Below are 24,640 nucleotides of genomic sequence, written 5' to 3' on the forward strand. Positions count from 1 at the left end.
CTGGGTTTTGATGGGGAGGTTTGATGGCTCCTCGCGTGGCTCCGCGCTGATTGGTCCGGCCGCCACCTGACGTCAGGAGGACGGGAATAAGGCTGGTGTTGGAGCTTTAGGAGCAAGACAGTGAACCGGAGACCCCAGCGCATCCCGGCACACGCACCGTACCGGAGACTGAGGTGGGCATCCCAGCATCGCGCCGCTGGCAGCACAGCTCCAGGATCAGCCCGCAGAGCCGGAGGGGAAAACACTCTTTGATAAAATCTTTTTTTTTCTTTTTTTTTTCTTTTTTTCTTTTTGGCTTCTTTTTGTTTCTTGCTTCTCCTTTGAAGGACTGGATACGCTGCCACGTAAAAACCAACCGAATGACTGTGTGAAAACTATGATCTGACAGCGGTTTGTTAAACGTGCCTGTGCTCCTGACCGGCGGCCGCTCCGCCTGCTGACCGATGCGTCGCCTCCAAGATCGCCGGGAAGAACAAGCTGCCTCCTGAGCCCATCATCTGTATCAGATCTGAATTCAGAATTTTTGCCTCGGGCCCACTAACGGGACTGATTCCCCAGTTGTTTCATACCACTGAGGACCTTCGGCGCCTTCTGCTCTTGTATTTCCTCTTCAGACGGAGCCTGTTTTTTTTTACGCATACGGGGAGAGATCTGTAGTGACAGCTGATCGACTGGCCTCTCCGCGAACACTGACCCCGGAGCTGGAGGCGGAATCAGCAGAGGCAGAACTCAAACACTCGGTCAATGCTCGGCCTGCGCCGGTGATTGGGTTTGTGCGTGCGCGTCGCTCGTGGGGGGTTGCCGCGAGCCCAGCCGAAGCCATGGTCCACTGCGCCGGCTGCGAGAGGCCTATCCTGGACCGCTTCCTGCTCAACGTGCTAGACAGAGCCTGGCACGTCAAGTGCGTGCAGTGCTGCGAGTGCAAATGTAATCTGACCGAGAAGTGTTTTTCTAGAGAGGGGAGACTGTACTGCAAAAACGACTTTTTTAGGTAAGCCTGGGGGTGATGCTGGAGAAACTCACCGGCACCAGTTTGTTTTTAGTGGGAGCAGTTCTTGTGTTGAAACGGCAGGAAAACAGGAACAGGAACGGATACACTATGGATATTAATTCAGAAAATTCAGATTCAGCAGAAATAGTAAAAGATGTCCCTAAAGTCAATTGAAACAGTCTAAATTTTAAATATCAATAGGAATATTTAAAAGTTTTTATATGTATGTAGAGTATTTTTATTTTTTCTGGACATACAGTAAAACTGGTGTCCTAAAAACAAAAACAAACAAACAAAAAAAACGAACAAACAAACCAAAAAAAAGACAAGTAGGTTGACATAAAAATAAGAATAGAAAGGGAGTAAAGGTCATTAAACAGCATTAAACCTATCAGATATGTTTTTTTTTAAAGCAGAGTGTATTTGTCAGATCATTTTACTCAAAAACGACAAAGTCGCACTCAGCACCTGGAGACAACGGGCTTTGATTAGCGTGTGATTAATTTAAAGCTTATTCGGAATTCAATGGGAAACAAAAACAAAAGGACAGGAGGAACATCCAACGCGTGTGCGCTTCTCTCTCAGCAAGGTGAAGCGTGAAAACAGGGGGCGGTTTGTTGGGGGAAGCGAGGAAATCACACCTGGGTGTATTTTTTCTAACATCGAGGATCAAACCCGGACTGGGTCAGCCCGCTGGCCCGCGCTGTTTGCCCAGTCCGACTGAGGAGGACGTGATAAGTGGATTTGAATAGTGAACTGGTCGAGAAGATCAAGTCCACAGACAAAACAACCAGACGCTTTGTCAACATCCACAGCAGCCAATATACAAAGTTGAACGGGGAGAGCTTTGGCTGTTTCCCCTTTATCATCCTTTTGAACTAACGTGTCCATTTATTCAGAGCAAGTCAGCGTTAAAGGAAAACACCACTTTACTGGAGGATGTGAAGAAGAAGTGATGCAGGAGAGAAGGCGGCTTTCAACATGTGGGAAGATTTAAAGATAGTTGAAAATTAAAGAAAACGATGCAAAGACGATGCAATGGCGTTAAAAATAAACTATTGTTCAAATATTATTATTACTAATACTATTATTAGTAGTAATGTTGATATTATTGTAGTGATGACAATAGTTATTATGATAACTATCGTTATGTTTATTATTAATAATAATAATAATAATAATAATAATAATAATAATAATAATAATAATAATAATAATAATAATAATAATAATAATAGAAGTACGGTTAGAGGTGAGAGATAAATTGTGCATATTGCATTTAATTTTTGATAAATAGTGATTAACTAGTAGTTCTCTGAATATTAGTGGGTTCGTTTATACTACATTCCTTTTGTCTTGGTTAACTGATTTCTATAGGAACCATTTTTTTAAAGGCCCACTTACAAAATCACAATTTTATATCCACTTAAAAACATCCTGAAATTATAATAATTTCTGTTCCGCCGACAATAAGTTCATTAGCATATTTTCTCAGTTTTAGCTTTATTTCATTTCATTTATTTTCATTTCGTCTTATTTTTTTTAGGTAAAGGATGTGTGTGGACACAAAAGTTTTGACATTAATTGCATTTAATCAGCCCTCGTAAAGCCTCCAGCATTCACCAAGGTGTCAAAATTTTAAACAGTTAAAACAAAACAAACAAAAAAAAAAAGGAAAGGAAAACGAGTAATTAAAAGCGGCTGTAACCACACTTGTTTGTTTCTCTTTCTTCAGGCGGTTCGGTACCAAATGTGGCGGCTGCTCGCAGGGAATTTCTCCGAACGACCTGGTCCGGAGGGCCCGGAGCAAAGTGTTCCACCTCAACTGTTTCACCTGCATGATGTGCAATAAGCAGCTCTCCACTGGCGAAGAGCTCTACATCATAGACGAGAACAAATTTGTTTGTAAGGACGATTACCTCAGTAACATGAGTGTAAAAGACACGAACCTCCTCTCAGGTAAGGTGGCTGTCGTGGGCGCGTGCATGTTTGTGTCTGCATGTGCGTGAGCACATTTTTTTACGCAAATGAATGAATGAATGAATGAATGTGGATTTGAATTGCAGTAAATGATGATGATGAGTTGAGCTTCACATTAACGTTTTTACGTGAAGGACCAGGAATTAGACGACGCCCAAATAACCCCGGAGAGTTGTTGACTCTACCGCTATTATTATTATTATTATTATTATTATTATTATTATTATTATTATTATTGATGGTGTTTATCCGCAGCTCAGTGTTTTTGGTGTCTGGATCGGTTTGGGTATTGATGAGGTGATCAGAAAACCTGATGTCAGATGTTTAAATTAGAATTCTTCCTATTCTTGCTATAAAAACAGTTTGTTAACAATGTAAAAACAGACAGTCGTTTGGTCATTTAGAAGGCATTCTTTGCAATCTGCTGTAAGGTTGCATGTTTGTCCCAGGGATCTCTGGTCAGCCACCATCAACTGACCAGTATGTCACCAGTGACAGTCCCCAGTAATGAACGGCGTGGACGTCCTCCCGTCCCGTCCTGTCCCGTTTCCACTATAGTGACGGCATGCAGCGATCCCAGTTTATCTCCGGACTCTCAGGACCAGCTCCAGGACGACGTTGTCCTAAAAGACACGGAGATGGCGGCCCTCTCCGACAAGGAGACGGTCAACAACGAGAACGACGACCAGAACCTGGGCGGAAAGCGGCGCGGCCCTCGGACCACCATTAAGGCCAAGCAGCTCGAGACCCTGAAGGCGGCGTTCGCTGCCACCCCGAAACCCACACGACACATCCGGGAGCAGCTGGCTCAGGAGACCGGCCTCAACATGAGGGTCATCCAGGTGAGGGGAGCGTCAGGGTATTTGTGTTAAAAATAAATAAATAAATTCAGGATTCCTAATTGTCCCTAAACATACTGAACGCCACACTGACGGGCCACCTGAACGTGAGCAGAGGTGACCCTCACACCTTCTCTTCTCTAAATGGTGTCAGGCAGCGATAAGCCTAATAGGTGTGAAGTAACAGATTGCATTTTATTAAAAAAAAAATCTTTGCCAAGATACCAGTCTGCGATGGTGGGACAGGACTTATCCCGGAGGGGCCCTCTCCTCTCCTCTCCTCTCCTCTCCTCTCCTCTCCTCTCCTCTCCTCTCCTCTCCTCTCCTCTCCTCTCCTCTCCTCTCCTCTCCTCTCCTCTCCTCTCCTCTCCTCTCCTCTCCTCTCCTCTCCTCTCCTCTCCTCTCCTCTCCTCTGCACCGCAGACCTCTCACCTCCTTCACCCCTCGTTAAGAGAGACCTCCTCCCTGCAAACACCGCGCTCACGTTGAACTCATTAGAACTGAACATTGGCTCAAATAGTCAGCTCCATTTGGAAATGGGCTAATTTATAGGGGAGGTTTCTGTTTGTTGGCCCCGCGCAACGGGGCGAAAGCCGCCAACTGGTGCCGGCTGCTGGGAGCGCTGGGAGTTCTGGCACAGCGCAGCCATCACGCTTTGCAACCACGTTTAGCCATGCTGGGAGCCTCTCCAGCCAAGTGGAAAAGCGCAAATCTGTTTCAAGAGTCTTCAAGACTGTCTCCTCATAACCCGGAGTTACACAAGGGCCGACAGATAATTAGCAATATTATTGTAATAATCATAATTTATCTGTAGGCAGCCGCAGCAGTAAAGTGCACTAAAGCAAGGCTTTGTACGATTATTTTAAGTTTTACATTCATGAATTAAAAATGGAAAATATTATTATTATTATTATTATTATTATTATTATTATTATTAGAATATTGTGAGGTGCGTTGGGAGCTTACAGGGTTTTGCTGAGAGTATAAAGTAATAAAACGGTTTTGTAACATGTGGAAGCACGAGGGATCCGGAGTAGGTGTGCAGGGTGAAGCATAATTAAAGGAAGCTGCTCTATAGATTATAAAATGATAACCCAGTAATATATCGGTAACAACCCTCCTATTAAGTATTAATTGGAGATTTGAAGTCCCCCCGCTGTCGCCTTCAGTCGGAGTAAATGGGGGGTTAAAAGATCATTAGGCAGGTTAGATGTGACTCTGAGTCCTGTGCGGATAATTGGCCGCAGTCCCCATCACCGCAGAGCCTCGAGGATTTAATGTATCAGATCATCACGCATGCTGCAAAACACACAAAGAGCGCAGTTAGTGGAGCCGCGGCGGAGCAGGTGCCAAAGCAAACACCAAGCTTGTTTACTCGTTGCTTTCAATGAGGACATATTTGCACACTGACGATTATTTGCGCAACATATTTACAAAAAAAAAAAAAAAATCAAAAATCAAAGTTATGGTCGATTAGATATATTATTCACAGCAACCTCTCCGCACCCCTCCGTCCCCCCATTTCAATCTCTTGCACAAAATATTGACCTAAAACCAAAACGATGCCATGCAGCAGCAGCAGCAGCAGCAGCAGCAGCAGCAGCAGCAGCAGCAGCAGCAGCAGAAGCAGCAGCAGCAGCAGCAGCAGCAGCAGCAGCCTTGTGGCGGGACGTAACGGATGTATCTTCGTGTTCACGTGCAGGTCTGGTTCCAGAACCGACGTTCCAAAGAGAGGCGTATGAAGCAGCTGAGCGCGTTAGGCGCGCGGAGGCACGCGTTCTTCCGGAGCCCGAGGCGGATGAGGACGTTAGTGGACCGACTGGAGCCTGGTGAGCTCATCCCCAACGGGCCCTTCTCCTATTATGGAGGTACGGATTAGGTGCAAAGCAAAACTGATATGTCATTTAGTGAATCTGATCAAATATGGGCACATTTTACAATCGAAGTTTTAGTCAAGCGGTTCTTAATCAAATGCTAGGAAATTGTTGTTTTTTTAATTAAATGTTCTGTAGATTCCTTTTTGTTATTTTTTGCTCTGTACAAAGAAAATAGACATAAAAACGCAACTGGGTAACAACAACTGTATTCACAAAAGAACTTTAAATTAAACTGTGTATTCTTTACAAATGATATTTCAAACAACCAGATCCAAAATATTGAAACGATTTCCTGCTTTTATTATTTTAGCAAGACCTGTGCATTAGCACTAGAAAGTTTATTTGAAAATAAAAGCATCTGTTTTATTCCAGGGAAGTTAACTTACAGTATACACAGGCTGAGAAGAAAAGCTCATTTACAGCAGAACTATTTGATAAAAATAGCTTCTTTTTATTTCTAGAGCTCTGAAGTATCAGATAATTTTCTCTTTTCTTCTTGCTGAAAAAAGGGGTCTGTAATATTATTCTTTTGAGTTTAAAAAAAAAAGTTAATCTCAGTAGGTAGAACCACTGATGAAATGGCCCCCATTTTAATTAATTTTCTCACTACGTTCTCTCCACCCAATTGCAGTTTTGATTTAAGTATAACATGGTCTGTGACTAATGCAGCATAGCGAGGGTCTCTCCCTCTCTGTCTTTCATACAAATCAGGCGATGTCTGTTCAATAAGTTTCTCAGGCTTCCTGGACTCGTTTCTGCTCTCACATTGTTCTCAATCAGAGCTGATGCTGATTTTTATTTTCCTCTGCTCTTGGATCTGTAGATTATCAAAGTGAGTACTACGGCCCGGGAGGGAACTACGACTTTTTCCCTCAGGGCCCTCCATCGTCACAGGCCCAGACACCAGTTGATCTACCCTTCGTCCCCTCCTCGGGCCCCACAGGCACCCCTCTCGGGGGTATGGACCACCCCCTGCCGGGCCACCACCCTTCCAGTGACGTACAACGCTTCTCTGATATCATGTCTCACCACCCAGGGGACTCTCCCAGCCCAGAGCCTGGAATCCCGGGGCCCTTGCACAGCATCTCTTCTGAAGTGTTTGGCCCTAGTCCGCCCTTTACCTCACTGTCACTGAATGGCAGCGGATACAACAACCACCTGTCTCACCAAGCCTCAGAAATGAACGAGGGCACTGTGTGGTAGCTTTCTGGCACAGAGGACTAAAAGCCAGACACTCACAGACGGAGGATGTTGTTGTGGACCCTCAGAGTAGGGTCCAGGAAAATGACAGGGTTAGGGGCAACTTTATAGACTGTTTTTTTTTTAAATATATTTATTTATTTATGTTGCATTTTCTCATTTTATTCATTTTTTTTTCTTGAAAAACTGATGACTCATAAAATTGTGCTAAAAACATGGTGTTCATTATTGTATGTGTGTGGGTGGTTTAATGGCTTTCTTTTTTGTTTAATCCATCACCCATACTACATCATCCAGAAAACCTTATTTACAAAAGAAAAAAAAGTAACTGGCCAGGACTGATAAACAGCCCCCGTCCTGCTTTATTTGGACCCACAGGATGCCCTGTTGCCCCTGCTGTTTCCTGTCAGTGGCCCCCTGCAACCAAATCCCTTCACACTTACAAGTGCGTTGAAAAAGAGACAAACAACACAGCCGTTTTTGAGAAAACTTCTGTTGTAGGTCTCAGACATGAAAACATGTTTTGCTACTGTCAAAGACTTGGATAGCTTTACAGAGAGAAGGAAGGGACTGAGGGTCGCTGACCTGCCTAAGTGGCATTCAGACTGTGTCAGAGGCACTCTGATTGGGTCCCTACATATTCACACACTCCTAAGACCTCTCGGCCTCTCAAGGCTCTGCCATACTGATCTTTTCACAAAGCATTGCTGAAGGCCAGGGAACACTTCAGTTTATTCACTGCAAAAGGCCTCTGTGTTTGTTTTAATTTCACTAATTCCACCAAATCTGAGGACTGCTGCCTTCAAAATGCAGTAAAACCAGTTCAACACCCCAGTGGACTGCAAGCCCTTTATTTAAAATGGAGATGAACTTGAAATATTGAAATGAAGTCTACCTTCTAAAAATACTCTACTGGGGTTCTAAGTAGGACTTCAAACAGTCAACTGTTTACGTAATCTAAGAAATTCAGGAGTCCAGAAGTCTCGACACGTTTTAGAACCTCTTGATCATTATAAAAATGTTCCAAGCAACCAACCAAACTTTTGTATTGATTTCATTTATATTGTATGGAGATAAAAATCCATTTGCTGGGGTTGTGCTTCACTGTGCTAGTTTGTACAAGATGTTGTTTACAGAAAAATGGGGGGGGAAAGTACAATAAAAACTAAAGAAAAGTAGACATTTGCCAAATTTTAAATTGTAGCACAAATACTGTTAAAGTGCTTTGCACTTGTCACGGTTTGTGTTTGGACAAATTCTAAGTGTTAAAGAGGAGAAATTGACTTTGAATTATTTTTAGTCTGCTGACAATGCAGTGTTAATATAAACATATTTAGGTTTTATTTTTGTGTCATCAAAGAAGAAAAATCCAAACTATTAAAAATTGATGGTCAAATATGCAGCTGTCAGTTGCTACATCTCTTTGAGTATGAAGCCCTCATGATATGTCTTTTATTGTTTCAATAAACCGAAGCTTATGTGACCTCCAGTGCATATTAGACCATTCACTGTATAAATTCAACATGTTGACAGAATTGTATTGCTAATAAACTAGAAAACATACAGAATGCCTTTTTAGGTATTTTCTCAGGAGTAGTTTTCCCTCACTTTATTGTCACATTACTATATAGACAGCAGAGCTGATGCAGATGTTCACTGTTAGATCAGTGGAGTCCTCTTGGTCAACATCTCTTATTTCATTATAGATGCTTTTCATACATAAATTGATGTAAGCATTCAGCTTATGTGTGAAATAACTGGCCTTTGCAGGCATGGTGGCAAACACTTCTCAGCTCTGATTAGAGGGATTCAAAAACGCTTCAGTGTAAATAACATAGCTTGTACTGCAAAATGATGGGAAAAAAATGAGAATGCAGAAGCCTGTGTCTGATGGGGAAGTGGAGATGCGTGTATTGTAGGGAGATTCGTGATGCTTATCTTCCAGCTTGGAAGTTGTTGCACCGGTTCTTGCTAATATTTTTTAGCTGATTTTAAATTTTTTCCAAGCAGAAGAAATCATTTGTGGCAAACACAAGGGGGAGTAACTCCACAACTTAAGTTGATGCAGATTCTTCTCTACTGCGTTGGCACCGCTCTCACATTCTTCCATTTACTTCCTTGAGGTCGTCCAGTAAGTATAAGCAGTTAGCTGTGTAACTGTGAAGGACAATGTGGAAATTGCCGTGACCACAGCTCTCCTGCTTGCTATGCGTGGGTTATAATTCCTTGCAGCTCTGTTCGTGCAGCGCATTACGGTGGCTCGGGGGGATTTTTATGGACGTATTTTTGGGGTGAAAATAGATGCCATAGTAATCAAGAAACCCAAACACTCTGTCGTGATCTTTTGCAGGAGGGTTGAGAAAAAAAAATCATATATGTAGCAAAAGCAAGTCAGGCGGCCGGATTGTGGCATGAATTTGGGGAAGTCTTTATCTCCCTAACCCAGTGCATGCAGCCAGGACCATTTGCAATCCCAGTTTTCTCCCCTGCCTCCAGACTGTAATCCACCATGAATTAATCATGGTCTTGAGAGTTAACCAAGCTTAGGGAGGTGGAGTGGAAGGTGGGGATGAAGGGTGGCTAGAGGGATATAGGTCTGTGTTTAGCCCCTAGGCTTACTTCACAACCCCCACCCTATTCGTGGTTACACCTTGCACCAGCAACTGACCTCCCCCCCCCCTGCTCCCTCCCCGGGACCCTGGCTCTTTAAATTCAAATCTTGTATTGATCACTCATCAGCTGTTGGTGGAAACTGACCTTGTAGTCTCACACTGAAAAAAAAAAAAAATAAAGCAGGCCTTAACAGCAGTGAATGGGTTTTAAATGACATTTTAAATCTCTGAGTCAGGACGTTTAAATAGCCCACACACCCACTGGGAACCAAAATAATTCCACTGTATGTGCTGGTTTATGATGAGGGGAACTGACATGGGGATAAATGCTTGGAGGAGCGAAGGGAGGGATGGTACAAAATGGTTTACTTTAGGCTACAATGGGGGCCAAAATATTGTGCCAATAGGAAGACAGACCCAGCGGGTGAACACTAAGATTTTTGCATTCAAACTGAGAGGGTTTTTTTTGCAGAGCCGCTTTTCGAATGAGAAGCATTTGGCTGCTAGCTTTAAATGCAGAGTGGCTCAGCTGGAAGCGCCCCCTCCACTCAGAGTGATTGTGGTGTTTGCACACAAGAGCATGGCACAGAGCCTCGTTTTGAGAAAACAAATGATACATGTTGGAGGAAGCAATTTCTTGGGTAGAAATGGGAAAAACCTGTTAATGAATGGAGGAGGTTGGTTGATCTCAGTTTGGAAGCTTCAATAACAACTCCTGTTTTACAGGAATAGTTTAGGAATAATCAGGGATAAAAACATATAGATTTTGGAAGCAACAAAGTTTCCCTTATCAGGTGTGATTATTTGTGAAGCATGTATGCAGGAACCATTGATGAGATTTTTCCTGCTGGGAGATGCTGAGATGATATTAAAGTCTACAAGTTGGGGACTGCGTTCAAGAAAAATAGAAGCTATCAAAAACAGTCTGTGAAAAAAAGGCACAGCCACCTTTAATTGTCAGGCTTTGCATGTGACGTAATATGACAGCTGATTTTTACAAGGTTGAAAAATAACTCAAATCTAACCTCAAGTTAACAAAAACAGTCAATCTTTATTTAAAAAAGGTGCTTTGTTTAGAAACGTTGAGGCACACCCAGTCTGCTTCTACTGGGCTTAACAGAACATATCAAGCAGGTGTTGATGATTAAAGGCTGTGAATGAGCTTATCTTCTGCAAGTGTGACCACTTCTAATTAGGCGAGAGCTTTGGGCCATTTGTTGGCTTTGCAGTAGGCAGCATCAACAAACCATTGCAGCAGCTCTAGCAAAGTCTAGACTGCAGTAAGACTGAAATACTGAAGTGCTGAGCTGACATCCAAATCTGCAAAATCTTGGGGAAAGAAGACTGGACCAAAATCCTTCTGCAATGACATGACCAATTGATAAAGTTAGTTAGAGAACAACTATATTTACTGCTGTGGTAGATGGTTCTACAGACCAGATGCTATTTATTTTGTTCTTCTTAGCAAAACCAGAGAAGAGAGTAACAGATAGCATGTCTTGATAAAGGTGAAATTACAGCATATTATGTGTATATGCCTATATATTTGATGTAGCCTGGCCTACAATGAGATAGTTAGACCCAAATTCACACAGTGTGTGCAGAAAGTTAAACTAGTAAGAGTTTCAAAGTCCCCTGCTACAAAACAATCAAAAAACCAAAGTGCTTCCTGACTACTTACCATGTGGTGAATATCATCTAATCTAATTATCACCTTAACTGTCGATATAAGCAAATACAACTATGTCATTGTAGTTTCTGTTGCTGGGGAAGCAAATCACAAGATCTCAATATTTAACAGAAAGTCTCTCAAAAAGCACCACTGGTGGCTGTCAGTATTTGATTTCTGACTGATGAAGTAAATGTAGACTATTATTATGAAGGTGATTGCTATGAGCGAGACACCCTGCTGTGTGTATGTTTTAGACTCATAAAAAGGGAGGAAGTAGTTCTTGAGTTGCTGCGTTGTGTTGATTAAAGGGAGTCTCTAAACACAACACACCTGAATTTGAATTTGCCCCAAAATAAATGCATCATGTCAGCCCAATTATGATGATCCAGATTGCAGACTAGCATAATGTCCCTGTACCACTGACTCGACAGGTGATACTTCCATATATACAATTTTGTTGCCATGGTGTTTCTTCTGCTACCCATGTGGCTGGAACACAAAGCAGCTGATAGTGTAGGTGATCACTTCCAGAGCCATCTGAGAAGTTTGTGCAACAGGGACAAAAAAGTGCATTGCTTCTGTGTGCCTAACCCTAACCCTTCTGTCGGATTTTCAGAATCCATCCAACAAAGAGGACTCCAACCCGGTGAGTATGAAGGGAGGACAACGTGGTTTTTAGAATGAACAGACATTTCTAGAAAGTATTTTTATTCTTCCAGTTCGAAAGTATAACTGTTTTTGCAGTTCTTTGAACTGAAAGTGTTATGTACGATCATTCTGTACCTCTTCAATTCATGTTTATTTCTTTAGCACCAATTCACATTAAATATCGTCTCAAGGCACTTTCCAAAAAAACATAAAGTAAATTCAACTTTAATATGGCTGAAATATGACATCACACAGATGTCATATTTCAAATCAAGTACATAGTGTCTTCACAAAATGAAGAGGTGCAATGTTAGCATGCACAAATAGTGAATTTATTTCTGAGTTAGTTGTAGGTATACTCATGAGAAAAAAACTGACATGATATCATACAGTACAATGTTGTGTGTGATAACACGAAATACATTATTTTTTTCAGTTTACACATCTACAGATTGTTTTCAACTTTGGTGCCACCACAATTTTTACCACTACATAACTTTTATTCCCTTATTCTTAACAATAGGCTTGGAAAGACATCATTCTCCATTTCCCCATTGTTCACCTTCCCTAAACACAGAACATCCCAATTTTACTTTCTAGAAAACCTGTTACTTACGTTTGTTCTCCCTAACATCACATTTCTCTTTTAATGTTTTCCCTTCAATAGTTAGGCATTTAAAATCTAAGGAAAAAGATGAAACAAGTTCTTCCTGCATAAACTGGGCAAACCTTCCCAAAATCTGCTGCCTTCTGTCAAATACAGACACCAAACATGGCAAATCTCTGGTCATGTCTATCTGATCAAGTCGATCTTGGTGAAAGTGGCAAACAGCTACATTGTTCAAATGTTACTGTTTTATGGAAGAGCAAAACCATGTCTTAACCTTTTTTAAAGCACTAAAATATTTTTCAGCCTGAGCTGAAGAGCATGGCACAACAAGAAGTAGCCTGACCAACACCTAATAGAGCACAGACCTCTGGCAGCGTATATCTGTGTCTCTGCTGCTTCCATAACTGTGTTGCAAGGACACTTTGACTTAAACATTGCCAGCTGTTCCTCCAGTTGATTAATTTTGTTTAACCACTGACAACATGCTGTACATTCCCAAAAATAAACACCCTTTCTAGCTTACTGAAAATATGGAAGTTGTGCTGGTCAAACCATTCTGCCAGTTGTACATCAACCTCATTGAATGGTTTGAAGAATTCAATTCTGTAGAACTCTTCAGTGGATGTTGGTGTGAATACAGGACAATTTCCTGTGTAGTGTTTTGAGGGTCTGGATAGACTCAATGTCCATCTCAAACGTCTGTCTTGTCACAGATAGTTGTGTAAACCTGATTACATTTTTCATCAGATCTATTCCCCTGAATTGTATTTCTGCTGCAATCCGTGACAGCCGATGGTGGCAACGGTGGTAATTGGTGGCTTACTTGTTCAAGCCCTCTCTGTCCGACTCCCTCATTATTTCCTTGGGCAAGACACTTCGCCTGTCCTGCCTGCTTTTATGCACCACAAATCTGGAACACTGCAAAAGAGCCGAAACACCGAGTTCCTTAAAGTCAGGGCTACAACCCACCTGTTTAAAGTTGCCTTTAATTAGTAATAAATGGAGCACTTATCAACATATTTCATTTGTATTAATGAAATATATTTCTACTATATTGGGCACATACAATACCCAATGATATTCCCTAAAACACCTCTCCTGAAACAGAGTCTTGCTCAGAACTTGCTGGTGTGGACTGCCGTCAGGCTGATTTGGCTTGATATTTGCCACTTCCTGGCTCTTTCACAATCTCTCTCTTAAACATCTTCACTGGAGATTCTATCCCTTTGACTGCTCTCAAAATGTCTCTCTCCATTGTCTCTGACTATTCTTTCTTTCTGACCATGGAGGAGCCCTGAATTTTGTATCAATTCAAAGGTAATATTATTCCAGTTCTACGCTGCAAAACTGTGGAATTCTCTATTTGTTTTGGCTCTAACAACTGTTTGCAAAACAAGCCAATACTAATATATTTCTTTCTACTACTCAACTAAAAGGAACATGTTCACAAATAGTTTGAAGCACTACATGTACCAGTGGTTTAATGAGAAAGAAATTGTCAGAAGTGCTAATAAATAGTTTATGTTGGGAACTTTGACCAGTTCTTTCATTCGCACCATAATATTGGATACTAATCTCGGTTAGCTTCAAATCTCCCAATTGAAATTCTGACTTCAGGGGGCGTTCTTACTGTTTTTCTGACTTCATAATTGGAAAATCCAATTTACAAATACCAAGAGAAAGCACAATTAACAGGTGATATGTGGGGCCAACTGGCATCCCAGAGGGTACGCAAAGGCTATGCTCTCATGAGCTCACACTCACATTTAGGATAAACTCAACTGTTTTTGAAGGAGAAAATCCTTGTAAGGCTCCAGAACACATTTGAAACAAACAACTTCTTCCTAACTACTTTACTTCACAGTCTTCAGTTTGATGTCTTTGGCCTTAACTAACACCAGTTTTCATACACGCCTCACCTCATACCTTGATGGTTGAATCAGTCACAGCATGTAGAATATTGAGCTCCACTTTGAGAAAAATGTTTGTAAATGTGCCTTTGATTTGCTTCTCAGTGTCAGTATGAAACTGAATGTTTTCCTTATAATTGGTATGTGACTCACTGTGGTACAATTTACATAAGGAAATTACCCATAGAGCAAACAATACATTCACCCAGGGAGGAAAGTATACTCGTTTAGCAAAGTGGAAAGTACTAATTTCCCCCTGGAGGATGTCCTGATGGTATCTGAGGTCTGTAGGTTGGCCTGATTAGCACAGAGCATGGAGTGTGTCTGCACCATCTGACCCACTGAGTTATAGTCATTTGTCATTCACATATTGGAGACCAACTGCTGTGTTTTTTGCTCAAGGCAAGGGTTTTCTCAATGAGTTGTTTGTGTATGATTGCACTGGCAATTTCTCATCATGATATTATATGGAATACACAGTTGAGTGCAAAATCTGTTCATAATTTACTCAAGCTGCTTTTTGCATTTGTGCGTTTCTTGTCTTTTATAGTTGAAAGGAAATGTACTTTGCAGTATTAACCACCCAACGATTATACAAAATTGCTTACAACAAAAACAATATTTGCTTTGACATGCTCTTCTTTGTCTTGTGTACAAATGGCATAATACTTTTTGCCATTTGCCATTTAATTCCTGTTTTATTGAATTAAACAAGAAGAAATGTATTGTGAAAGTAAAACACCTCGCACCACAGTACCCTTTTGGTGCGAGGGTACTGTGGTGACCCTCGCACCAAAAGAGAAAATACCAGCTTCTTAAAAATCTATATTTGCAGTCCTAAAATATTGCTGAAATAATTTTGCACTATGCCCATATAGTTCTGGCCTTGAACAATTACTAAGGGTCTGCTCCCAATATGGTTGTGTTTTTAGCATTAAATTTAATGCTAAGAAAAGCAATATTATGATTGTTGGAAGTAAGGCAGAAAAGCATCTGATAACCCTTGACTTCGGTAAATCTGGTACTGTTCTCAACATATGCTGCAAAGTTAAATATTTGGGACATTACATAAATGATAACCTGTCTGATGATTGTGACAGTACCGTGTGATGTATGCACAAGCTAATATTCTGATCAAAAAGTTTGGTATGTGTTCATCCTCTGTGAAGATAGCTCTACTGGACTATCTTCACGCTTCAAGCTTTTTGTACTCCACTATACACTGTCCATCTGTGTCAATGATATAAAAAAATCAGCCTGCAGAAACTTTGTGTGACTTACAATGACGGCATGAGGCTACTACTCAAAGTAGTGCTAGCCACATGTTTGTACATAATGCTGTACCCACATGTGCAGCTATGCTCAGGAACTACCATCTTAGCCACAGCATCATTGTTCTACATGTAAAATTGACTGAACCAGCAGCCGGTGAATTGAAAAAATAAGGCTAATTTAATCAAGCTAAAACCATAAAGTTAGTCTTCCCTTTGATGATTTATGGTCATAATCCATATTACAGAACAAATTTCTACTTGGTTTCTTGTTGTCCCTGCATCTTTCTTCACTGAACAAGAAACAACAAGAACAAAGAACAAGAGGGACTAATCAGAGATTACTGGGGGCACCTGTGGAAGGGAGCAGGCAGGAGCAAAGGCAAAATGAGAAACAACTGGAAGGGGAGCAGAATGTTAGGATGAGGGTCAAGTGAAGGAAAGAAAATGAACAAGGGTGAAGGAACTGAACCCTGATATAAACAGCAAACAGGAATAAAAACTAATCTAAAGAAACACATCCAAAGCCCAATACGAAAAAATTGACTAACACAAGAGATGAACTAAAATGGCAACATATCAGACAATAAAAAATAAAGAAATGGTCTAAACAGAAATATGGTGCTGTGGTGGCGCAGAGGTAAAGCACAACCCACAAATGGAGGCTTTAGTGCTCAACTCAAATGTCATAGGTTCGAGTCCTGTCCTGTCTTCTTTCTCTCTCATTACCCTCTTTCCTGTCTAACCACTCTCAATTAAAGGCCACTAGAGCCAATAAAACCTTTAAAAAACATAAATGAAACTAAGGCTACATTCACATAGCAAGTAAATTGGCCCAGACCCAATGTTTTGCCAAGAAGCGACCCATATCCAACCTTTCTTGACTGTCTAATTCTGATCTTTTTTGTCTGATTTGCGTCACTTCCATACATGGTACTAAATTAGATACGTGTCTGGTATTTTTTTTTTAATGTCTGCAGTCTGAACGGTCACATTTTATATGATTTCTACTTCACTGATTACCACTATCCCAGATGAAGACAGACTCAGTAAATCTGGACGTAAACAATACCGGAAAAGTATTATTATGATATTGTTGGTTTGCGATCCAAAATCAGACAAGTCCAGCCATTATAGAGCTCTAAACTTTTCTTTATCAGTTCTTTGCACATTACATGACCATTTTCAAACTGACAAACATTCCAAACAAGAGGGAGCCACCCCTCTGATTCAAACCACCTGGCTTTTAAAGCATGGCCAGGACTAATTAAGGGGCGGAGACAACAATTAGATTTCCAGGTAAACAAAAGAACAAACATTTGTGCTAAACAATATTCCTAAACAAATATTCACAGAATTACAACTAACAATTTAACACGAACAAAAATAAGCTGGGACCAAACAAAAAATAAAACAAACATCTCTCCTTCTCAAACAATGGACCTTCCCAGTAAGGTAATTTGGAAACACCAGGTCCTAGGCATCACTGCTCATGGGCGCGCCTCCATGGCAACACATGACCTCAAAGGAAAGAGAGGATGATCAAAACAAAATATTAAATAAAGCAACAATACAGGAAGCACAAAAAAACAACAACACCTGTTGAGGGGGGTAAATCCTTCACAGATATTATGGAAGAAATCTGTGTCACTGAAGAGCATCAAGTCACAATCTCACCACTCCTGATCCAGACAGGTTTTTCTATGGAATTTGCTGTCAAGACTCCACAAAAGGGTATTTGATATTAGTTGTGCCTTCTTTTTCTTAGCATCCTTTCTTATGTTGTGATTTTGTGGTATCCATTGTTACTCCTGTAAACGGTGCAATGATGTGTGACATCAACATTCACACAGAAATATGATTTCAGACACATTTAGCTAGTAGTTAAATGGTCTGGTACTATGGACCACACAAAAATAAAAAGATTTCATAAAATAAAATTGGAATAGCGATCAAGACCTGCTGTGTGAACATAGCTTAAAAGTCCAAATATCTACGTATCAAAACAAGGAGTTCTAATTACGAGTTTAATTAAAGCTGTGTGCTCTGTAATATAGATATGTTCTACAGAAAAATGCCACAACATCCTTCCTGCAAGAAGACAGCTGCTTATTACAGGAGTGGGTCACTTGCTGTCCACACACAACCAAGCTTTGTGATGACCCATTGCTCTAAACTTTACTACATCTTCTTCTTTGCTTTAAGCTCAACAATAAAACTGAAAGCATTATGCCATATTATCTGATGATAATATGATCTCATTAATAGTTTTAGCCAACAAAAAAGTAGCCAGTATAGAGATATCTGGAATTGTGCTTTGATTTTGTCAATTAATAAACTCATTATATAACATTAGATTCATACATATTTACTATTATTCTTTTGTTTGCTTTTGTATTACATTTATTAAGTTTCTGTATAACTGTTTATGCAGATTGAATGATGCAGCTGATTGCTGATACAACATAAAGCTTTGGTTTGTTCTGCCTTTCTTTTACTGTAATGGTCCCAAATAGTAGATTTTGGAAATAGCCTAGAATTCTAGTACTTTGCTACAACTTGGTGTCTCATTTTACAGGTGAGAGGAATAACATAGATTTCACACATTAGTTCTGCACATAAACGACCTGTATGTGTGCAGGTTTATGTCAGTGTTTTCATATGTTGGTTAAGCCCATCTGTTTACATAAAAATAAAAAAAATAAAAAACTCAAAGATGATATTTAAAATGTAATTTGCTTCTGACACTTGAGCAAATAGCTTTTTTTCTTGTTATTTTCTTTGGATTCTCTGTTGTCATATTATCTGTGTGTCTTTGAGAGTGTAGCTACATAGAACCTCTTCAGAAAGCCTTTGTTATCCAAACCCACAATAACTTCACCTTCAGGTGTTTGGCGCCATGTTACAGTACCATCACACAAAGCCATGAAGCTAATTACAGCAATCCTTTGCTTATCCTGAGGGGGGAATACCTGGATTAAATAGAGATTTGCAACTCAAACCTCATGTGCCTAACAAATTTAAAATCATTAGATAATTAATTCACTTGGTGGAGAGTGGATATTGCATTTGCACACTAATCTGTCCTGGTTGTCAATGTGCCAGCTGATGAGCATTTAGTGCATTGTTGCCGGTTCAACTCCCGCTCCACCTGCCTCTGTCGTTGTGTCTTTGGGCAAGACACGTCACCTGCCTTGCAGCCTCTGTCATGTGTTATCAACTAAATATTATCAGTTAGTAGATTAGGTTATCATAATTTTTTGTTCTAAAATAAAAAATAAGAATGATAATAATAATGTCGGGTTCTGGGGGTCTTGGTCCTTTTTTTTTTCTCCTTTTGTTTTTCTTTTCCCCTCTTCCTGGTGTCAGTCTGTAGCATCACTGTGGCCCACTAGATGGAGCCAGAGGCTGTCTACCTGGGAGGCGCGCCCAGGGGTTTTACGCACCTGGCGGTCGTTATCTCATCATCCTCTGGAGGTTAAAGAAGCTGACTGCCAGCACTTCGACGCCGGAGTGTTTTACCTACTTGGTACACTGAGCCCCTCGAGGTTAGTCCTCTGAGTTTGTTTTTCCTCTAAGTAACTCTTCGTGGTCCTCTGTGCTCTTCAGGAATCGTTTTCGCCTCGAGACCATTTGGATTCCCCAGAGTGACTTTCATCCTGGCTTTTTGGTTAAAGCCCTCCTCGTGACGCCGTGGACGTTACCCACTGGTTGCCCGAGTTCCGTCTTCACCTCTCCTGTCAGATCTCAAGAGTCTCAGTTGTCATCGGCTGGCAGTCGGACCCCGCCTCCACCTCCGTCAAGACATCACTTACCTGCCCGCCCTCCACCGCAGCCTCCCTGCTTAGGAACCCACAGACTATCTCCCTGATTGTGATCATTCCTTCCCACGTAAGAACCGATCTGTTTCCATCATAACTCCCGTTTCCCAGTTGACCCGAACTCACCATCTCCTCCTGTTCGCAGTTTTCCGCTGTCTTCCAGACTCCACCCCAGGATCCCCACCACATCACATAACTTTGCCTCAATAAAAATCCTTAACTGATTTCTGTTCCCTGTGGTGTTCTGCATGTGGGCAAAAGCTTTAACGCCAGCATGACAGAACACTCCGGCCAGCAGGCAAGCCCCGCAGACGCCATCAGACGAACACTATCGGAACAACAGTCACAACTTCACACTCATGAGTCCGCCCTACGAGAATTAAGTGCCCGTCAAGCCGAGACTAACCAGCGCCTAACTGATCTAATGAATTTCCTACAGAAATCTGTTCCGCAGGCTACGCCTCCAGACCCCGCGCCGGCTCCCGACCCGGCTCCGCCAGCGCGTCCTTCATACTCGGAGGTTCGACCTCCTACCCCGGAAAGATTCTCTGGAGACATATACAGGTGCAAGGGGTTCATTTTGCAATGCTCTTTAATTTTTAACCACTCTCCCCAGAGTTTCCCTCATGACGGCGCAAAGATCGCCTATGTTCTGTCTCTGCTGTCCGGTCGAGCGCTAGATTGGGCCGAGGCAAGATTTCCATCTCCCACTGATTTCGGGTGTACGTTTGACGCTTTCCTGAAAGAGTTTAGGCAAGTTTTCAGTCAAGACCAAGATAAAACATTTAACTCTCGTGAATTGTGGAAAATTAAACAGGGGCAGCGAACGGTAGCCGACTTTGCCGTCGATTTCAGGGTGAAGGCTGCAGCTTCTAATTGGAACTCGGCGGCACTAAAGAGTGTATATTTTCATGCACTAAATGAGCAGATCAAAGATGAACTAGCCACGCTAGATGAACCCGAGACATTAGAGGATCTCATAAGTTTGACCATTCGTCTCGATAACAGAATCCGGTCCCGCGCGAAAGAGAGAAATCGGAGAGAACCACCTATTAGAACTTTAACATCTGCTACTCCCTCTCCCTCCGCTCTCAGTCTTCCATGTCCGCCAAGTCCCCCAGGTCCGGAACCGATGCAAATTGGTCATACTCGCCTCACCCCAGCTGAGCGTCATAGGAGAATGACTTCCCGCCTGTGTTTATATTGTGGTTCACCTGATCACTTCATAGCTCATTGCCCAACTCGGTTAAACCCCCGGGTCCACCAGTAAAGGCGAGGAAACTGGTGGACCGTTTAGAAAAGGGGGATTCACCTCGCTTGCTATTATCGGCAACATTAATCGACCGCGATCAGTCACTTCCGTTGTCTGTCTTTATAGATTCGGGCTGCGAACAGAATCTCATTGATTCAGCACTAGTTCAGCAGCTGTCCATAGAAACCACCCCATTAACCGTTCCCCTTTGTGTCTCAGCTTTGGATGGAAAACCCCTTCCTAAAATCACCCATCAGACCAAACCGTTGAAGTTAGTTATTTCTGGAAATCATAGTGAGATCATTTCGTTTTTTGTTTTTCCCACCGTAAGCTCCTCCGTAATCCTAGGGTTTAAATGGTTGCAACAGCATAATCCCCACATCAACTGGACAGACAGACATGTTGAATCCTGGTCCACTTTTTGTCATCAATCCTGTCTCCGCTCAGCAGTTCCACCAGGTCCTCCCACGGCTAAACCAAAGGAGGCAGACATGCCTGATCTCTCCACCATCCCACCCGAGTACCATGATTTAACCCCAGTTTTTAGTAAGTCAAAAGCACTCTCTCTACCACCACACCGTCCGTATGACTGCGCGATCGACCTTCTCCCCGGGGCGCCACTTCCCTCTAGCCGGCTGTACAACATTTCTCGACCTGAACGGGAAACCATGGAGGGTTACATCAGAGACTCTTTAGCGGCCGGGATCATCCGCCCATCCTCCTCTCCCTTAGGGGCGGGGTTTTTTTTTGTAGGCAAGAAGGACGGTTCGCTGCGGCCATGCATAGACTACAGGGGCTTAAATCAAATTACAGTAAAAAATAAATATCCTCTGCCCCTGTTATCTTCAGCTTTCGAGCCAGTGCATGACGCCACTATTTTCACCAAATTAGATCTAAGGAACGCCTATCATTTACTCCGTATTCGTCACGGGGATGAATGGAAAACCGCGTTTAAAACACCTATCGGACACTTTGAATATTTGGTCATGCCGTTCGGCTTGTCTAATGCTCCCGCTTTCTTTCAAGCTCTTGTAAACGATGTTCTGAGAGACTTTCTGAATATCTTCGTTTTCGTCTACCTAGATGATATTTTAATCTACTCCAAGTCCCTCGAAGACCACAAGCATCACGTTCGTCTAGTTTTACAACGGCTCCTAGAAAACAAGCTCTATGTAAAAGCTGAGAAATGCGAGTTCCACAAGCCATCCGTCTCTTTCCTGGGATTCATCCTTGAGGGTGGGCAGGTAAGGCCAACGGAGGAAAAGATCAAGGCTGTGCTGGAATGGCCAATCCCGGAAACACGCAAACAACTCCAAAGATTCCTCGGATTTGCCAATTTCTATCGCCGCTTTATCCGCAACTATAGTCAGACAGCCTTACCGTTAACTGCCCTCACTTCGACCAAGATTCCGTTCAGTTGGACTCCCGAGGCGGATGCGGCTTTCATTAAGCTAAAGACTCTGTTTTCTAACGCACCCGTGCTAATCCAACCTGATCCTAAGAAACAGTTTGTCGTTGAAGTGGACGCATCTGACACTGGAGTAGGAGCTGTTCTTTCCCAAGTCTCCGAGGCTGATAATAAAATTCATCCTTGTGCATTCTTCTCCCGTAGGTTGTCCCCCCCAGAACGCAACTATGATGTGGGCGATCGGGAGCTTCTGGCTATTAAACTAGCCCTGGAGGAGTGGCGGCACTGGTTGGAGGGCGCTGAACATCCCGTGCTGGTCTGGACGGATCATAAGAACCTCTCTTATCTACAAGCCGCTAAAAGGCTAAATCCCCGTCAGTCCCGTTGGTCCCTTTTCTTTTCCAGGTTTAATCTATCCATTTCCTACCGTCCCGGCTCACGTAACATCAAACCTGATGCCCTGTCCCGCCTCCATTCTCCGGATGATTGGGAAAAAGGTCCTGCCTCCATTCTGCCCCCCAGTTGCACCGTAGCCGTTGTTACTTGGGAGATAGAGGACCTAATTAAACAGGCACAACAATCTGAACCAGCCCCTGACTCCTGTCCTTCACATAAGATCTATGTTCCCTCCTCTGTCCGAGCCCGTTTTCTTAACTGGATCCACTCATCCAGGTTTTCCGGACACCCAGGCATCAGTCGCACTATTGCACTAATAAACCGCAAGTTTTGGTGGTCATCCATTCACAAAGATGTTAAGGAATTTGTGCTAGCTTGTCCTGTCTGTTCCAGAAATAAACCATCCCATCAGCCCCCTGCAGGTCTCCTGCAACCCTTACACATTCCGAAACGACCCTGGTCCCATATCGCTATCGATTTTGTAACAGGCTTACCTTCGTCTAAAGGCATGACCACCATTTTTACTGTTATCGACAGGTTCTCCAAAGCTTGCCATCTAATTCCGCTTAGGAAGCTCCCTTCTGCATTTCAGACAGCTCAACTCCTGGTCAAACATGTTTTCCGTTTACATGGTATTCCACAGGAAATATTATCTGATCGAGGTCCACAATTCATATCTCAGATCTGGAGGAACTTCTGCTCAGCGCTTGGCGCAAAGGTGTTGTTAACCTCTGGTTTTCATCCGCAGACTAACGGCCAGACGGAACGTTTGAACCAGGAACTGGAGTCAACCCTCCGCTGCTTCACATCCACCAACCCCTCAGACTGGAATCAGTTTCTTCCTTGGGTGGAGTATGCTCATAATTCACATATTTCTGCTGCCACCAGTTTGTCCCCTTTTGAAGCCTCCCTGGGTTATCAGCCTCCGTTGCTCTCCTCCGAAGAACGTGACTTAGCCGTTACCTCAGTGCAACACCACATCCGCCGCTGTCAGAAGATCTGGAGAACCACTGTCACCACACTTAACAACACCGCCGAACAAAACAAACGCCTCGCTGACCGCAAACGGACTCCCGCTCCCTGTTACACCCTTGGACAAAAGGTTTGGTTATCTTCCCGGAACATTCCCCTTAAATCCATGTCTAGAAAGCTCTCTCCTAGGTTCATTGGTCCGTTTTGCATTGAACGCATCATCAGCCCGTCAGCAGTTCGTCTGCGTCTCCCGGCTTCCCTGCGAGTTCATCCCACGTTCCATGTCTCACAGATTAAACCTGTCCAGACCAGTGCGCTTTGCCCTCCTCCAGAGCCCCCTCCTCCCGCCCGTGTCATTGATGGCCATCCGGCTTATTCTGTCCGCCGGATCGTGGACTCCCGTCGGCGAGGTCGTGGGTGGCAGTACCTCGTCGACTGGGAGGGCTACGGTCCGGAGGATCGTTCTTGGGTCCCTCGATCTTTTATCCTTGATCCTTCTCTTATTACTGATTATGTTTCGTCGCTTCCCTCCTGCTCTTCTCGGCCGCCGGGTGGCGACCGTTGAGGGGGGGGTACTGTCGGGTTCTGGGGGTCTTGGTCCTTTTTTTTTTCTCCTTTTGTTTTTCTTTTCCCCTCTTCCTGGTGTCAGTCTGTAGCATCACTGTGGCCCACTAGATGGAGCCAGAGGCTGTCTACCTGGGAGGCGCGCCCAGGGGTTTTACGCACCTGGCGGTCGTTATCTCATCATCCTCTGGAGGTTAAAGAAGCTGACTGCCAGCACTTCGACGCCGGAGTGTTTTACCTACTTGGTACACTGAGCCCCTCGAGGTTAGTCCTCTGAGTTTGTTTTTCCTCTAAGTAACTCTTCGTGGTCCTCTGTGCTCTTCAGGAATCGTTTTCGCCTCGAGACCATTTGGATTCCCCAGAGTGACTTTCATCCTGGCTGTTTGGTTAAAGCCCTCCTCGTGACGCCGTGGACGTTACCCACTGGTTGCCCGAGTTCCGTCTTCACCTCTCCTGTCAGATCTCAAGAGTCTCAGTTGTCATCGGCTGGCAGTCGGACCCCGCCTCCACCTCCGTCAAGACATCACTTACCTGCCCGCCCTCCACCGCAGCCTCCCTGCTTAGGAACCCACAGACTATCTCCCTGATTGTGATCATTCCTTCCCACGTAAGAACCG

At 43.0% G+C, this 24,640-nt stretch overlaps 1 protein-coding gene across 2 annotated transcripts; it reads left to right on the plus strand.

Moving 5' to 3' along the window:
- The first annotated feature begins 38 nt into the window (after window positions 1–38).
- lhx1 (LIM homeobox 1) lies at window positions 39–8,450 on the plus strand. 2 transcript variants are annotated; one of them, XM_023351640.1, is made up of 5 exons: window positions 39–991; window positions 2,727–2,950; window positions 3,530–3,813; window positions 5,513–5,639; window positions 6,511–8,450. In XM_023351640.1, exons 1-5 carry the CDS (start codon window positions 822–824, stop codon window positions 6,888–6,890), a joined length of 1,185 nt encoding a protein of 394 aa, XP_023207408.1. In that variant the 5' UTR covers window positions 39–821; the 3' UTR covers window positions 6,891–8,450. The 2 variants fall into 2 exon arrangements, with proteins under 2 accessions (XP_023207408.1, XP_005813915.1); XM_005813858.2 differs by having other exon boundaries at window positions 40–991; window positions 5,513–5,678.
- Window positions 8,451–24,640: the final 16,190 nt, after the last annotated feature.

Source organism: Xiphophorus maculatus, chromosome 18, assembly GCF_002775205.1.
Source record: "Xiphophorus maculatus strain JP 163 A chromosome 18, X_maculatus-5.0-male, whole genome shotgun sequence".
Taxonomy (NCBI): Eukaryota; Metazoa; Chordata; class Actinopteri; order Cyprinodontiformes; family Poeciliidae; genus Xiphophorus; species Xiphophorus maculatus.

Excerpts from the sequence above, each read along its gene's own strand:
- lhx1 (XM_005813858.2), top strand. The coding sequence starts at position 822 with ATGGTCCACTGCGCCGGCTGCGAGAGGCCTATCCTGGACCGCTTCCTG. Across the intron at positions 992-2,726 it reads TGCAAAAACGACTTTTTTAG|GCGGTTCGGTACCAAATGTG; the intron begins GTAAGCCTGGGG and ends CTCTTTCTTCAG. Across the intron at positions 2,951-3,529 it reads AGACACGAACCTCCTCTCAG|TGACGGCATGCAGCGATCCC; the intron begins GTAAGGTGGCTG and ends TTTCCACTATAG.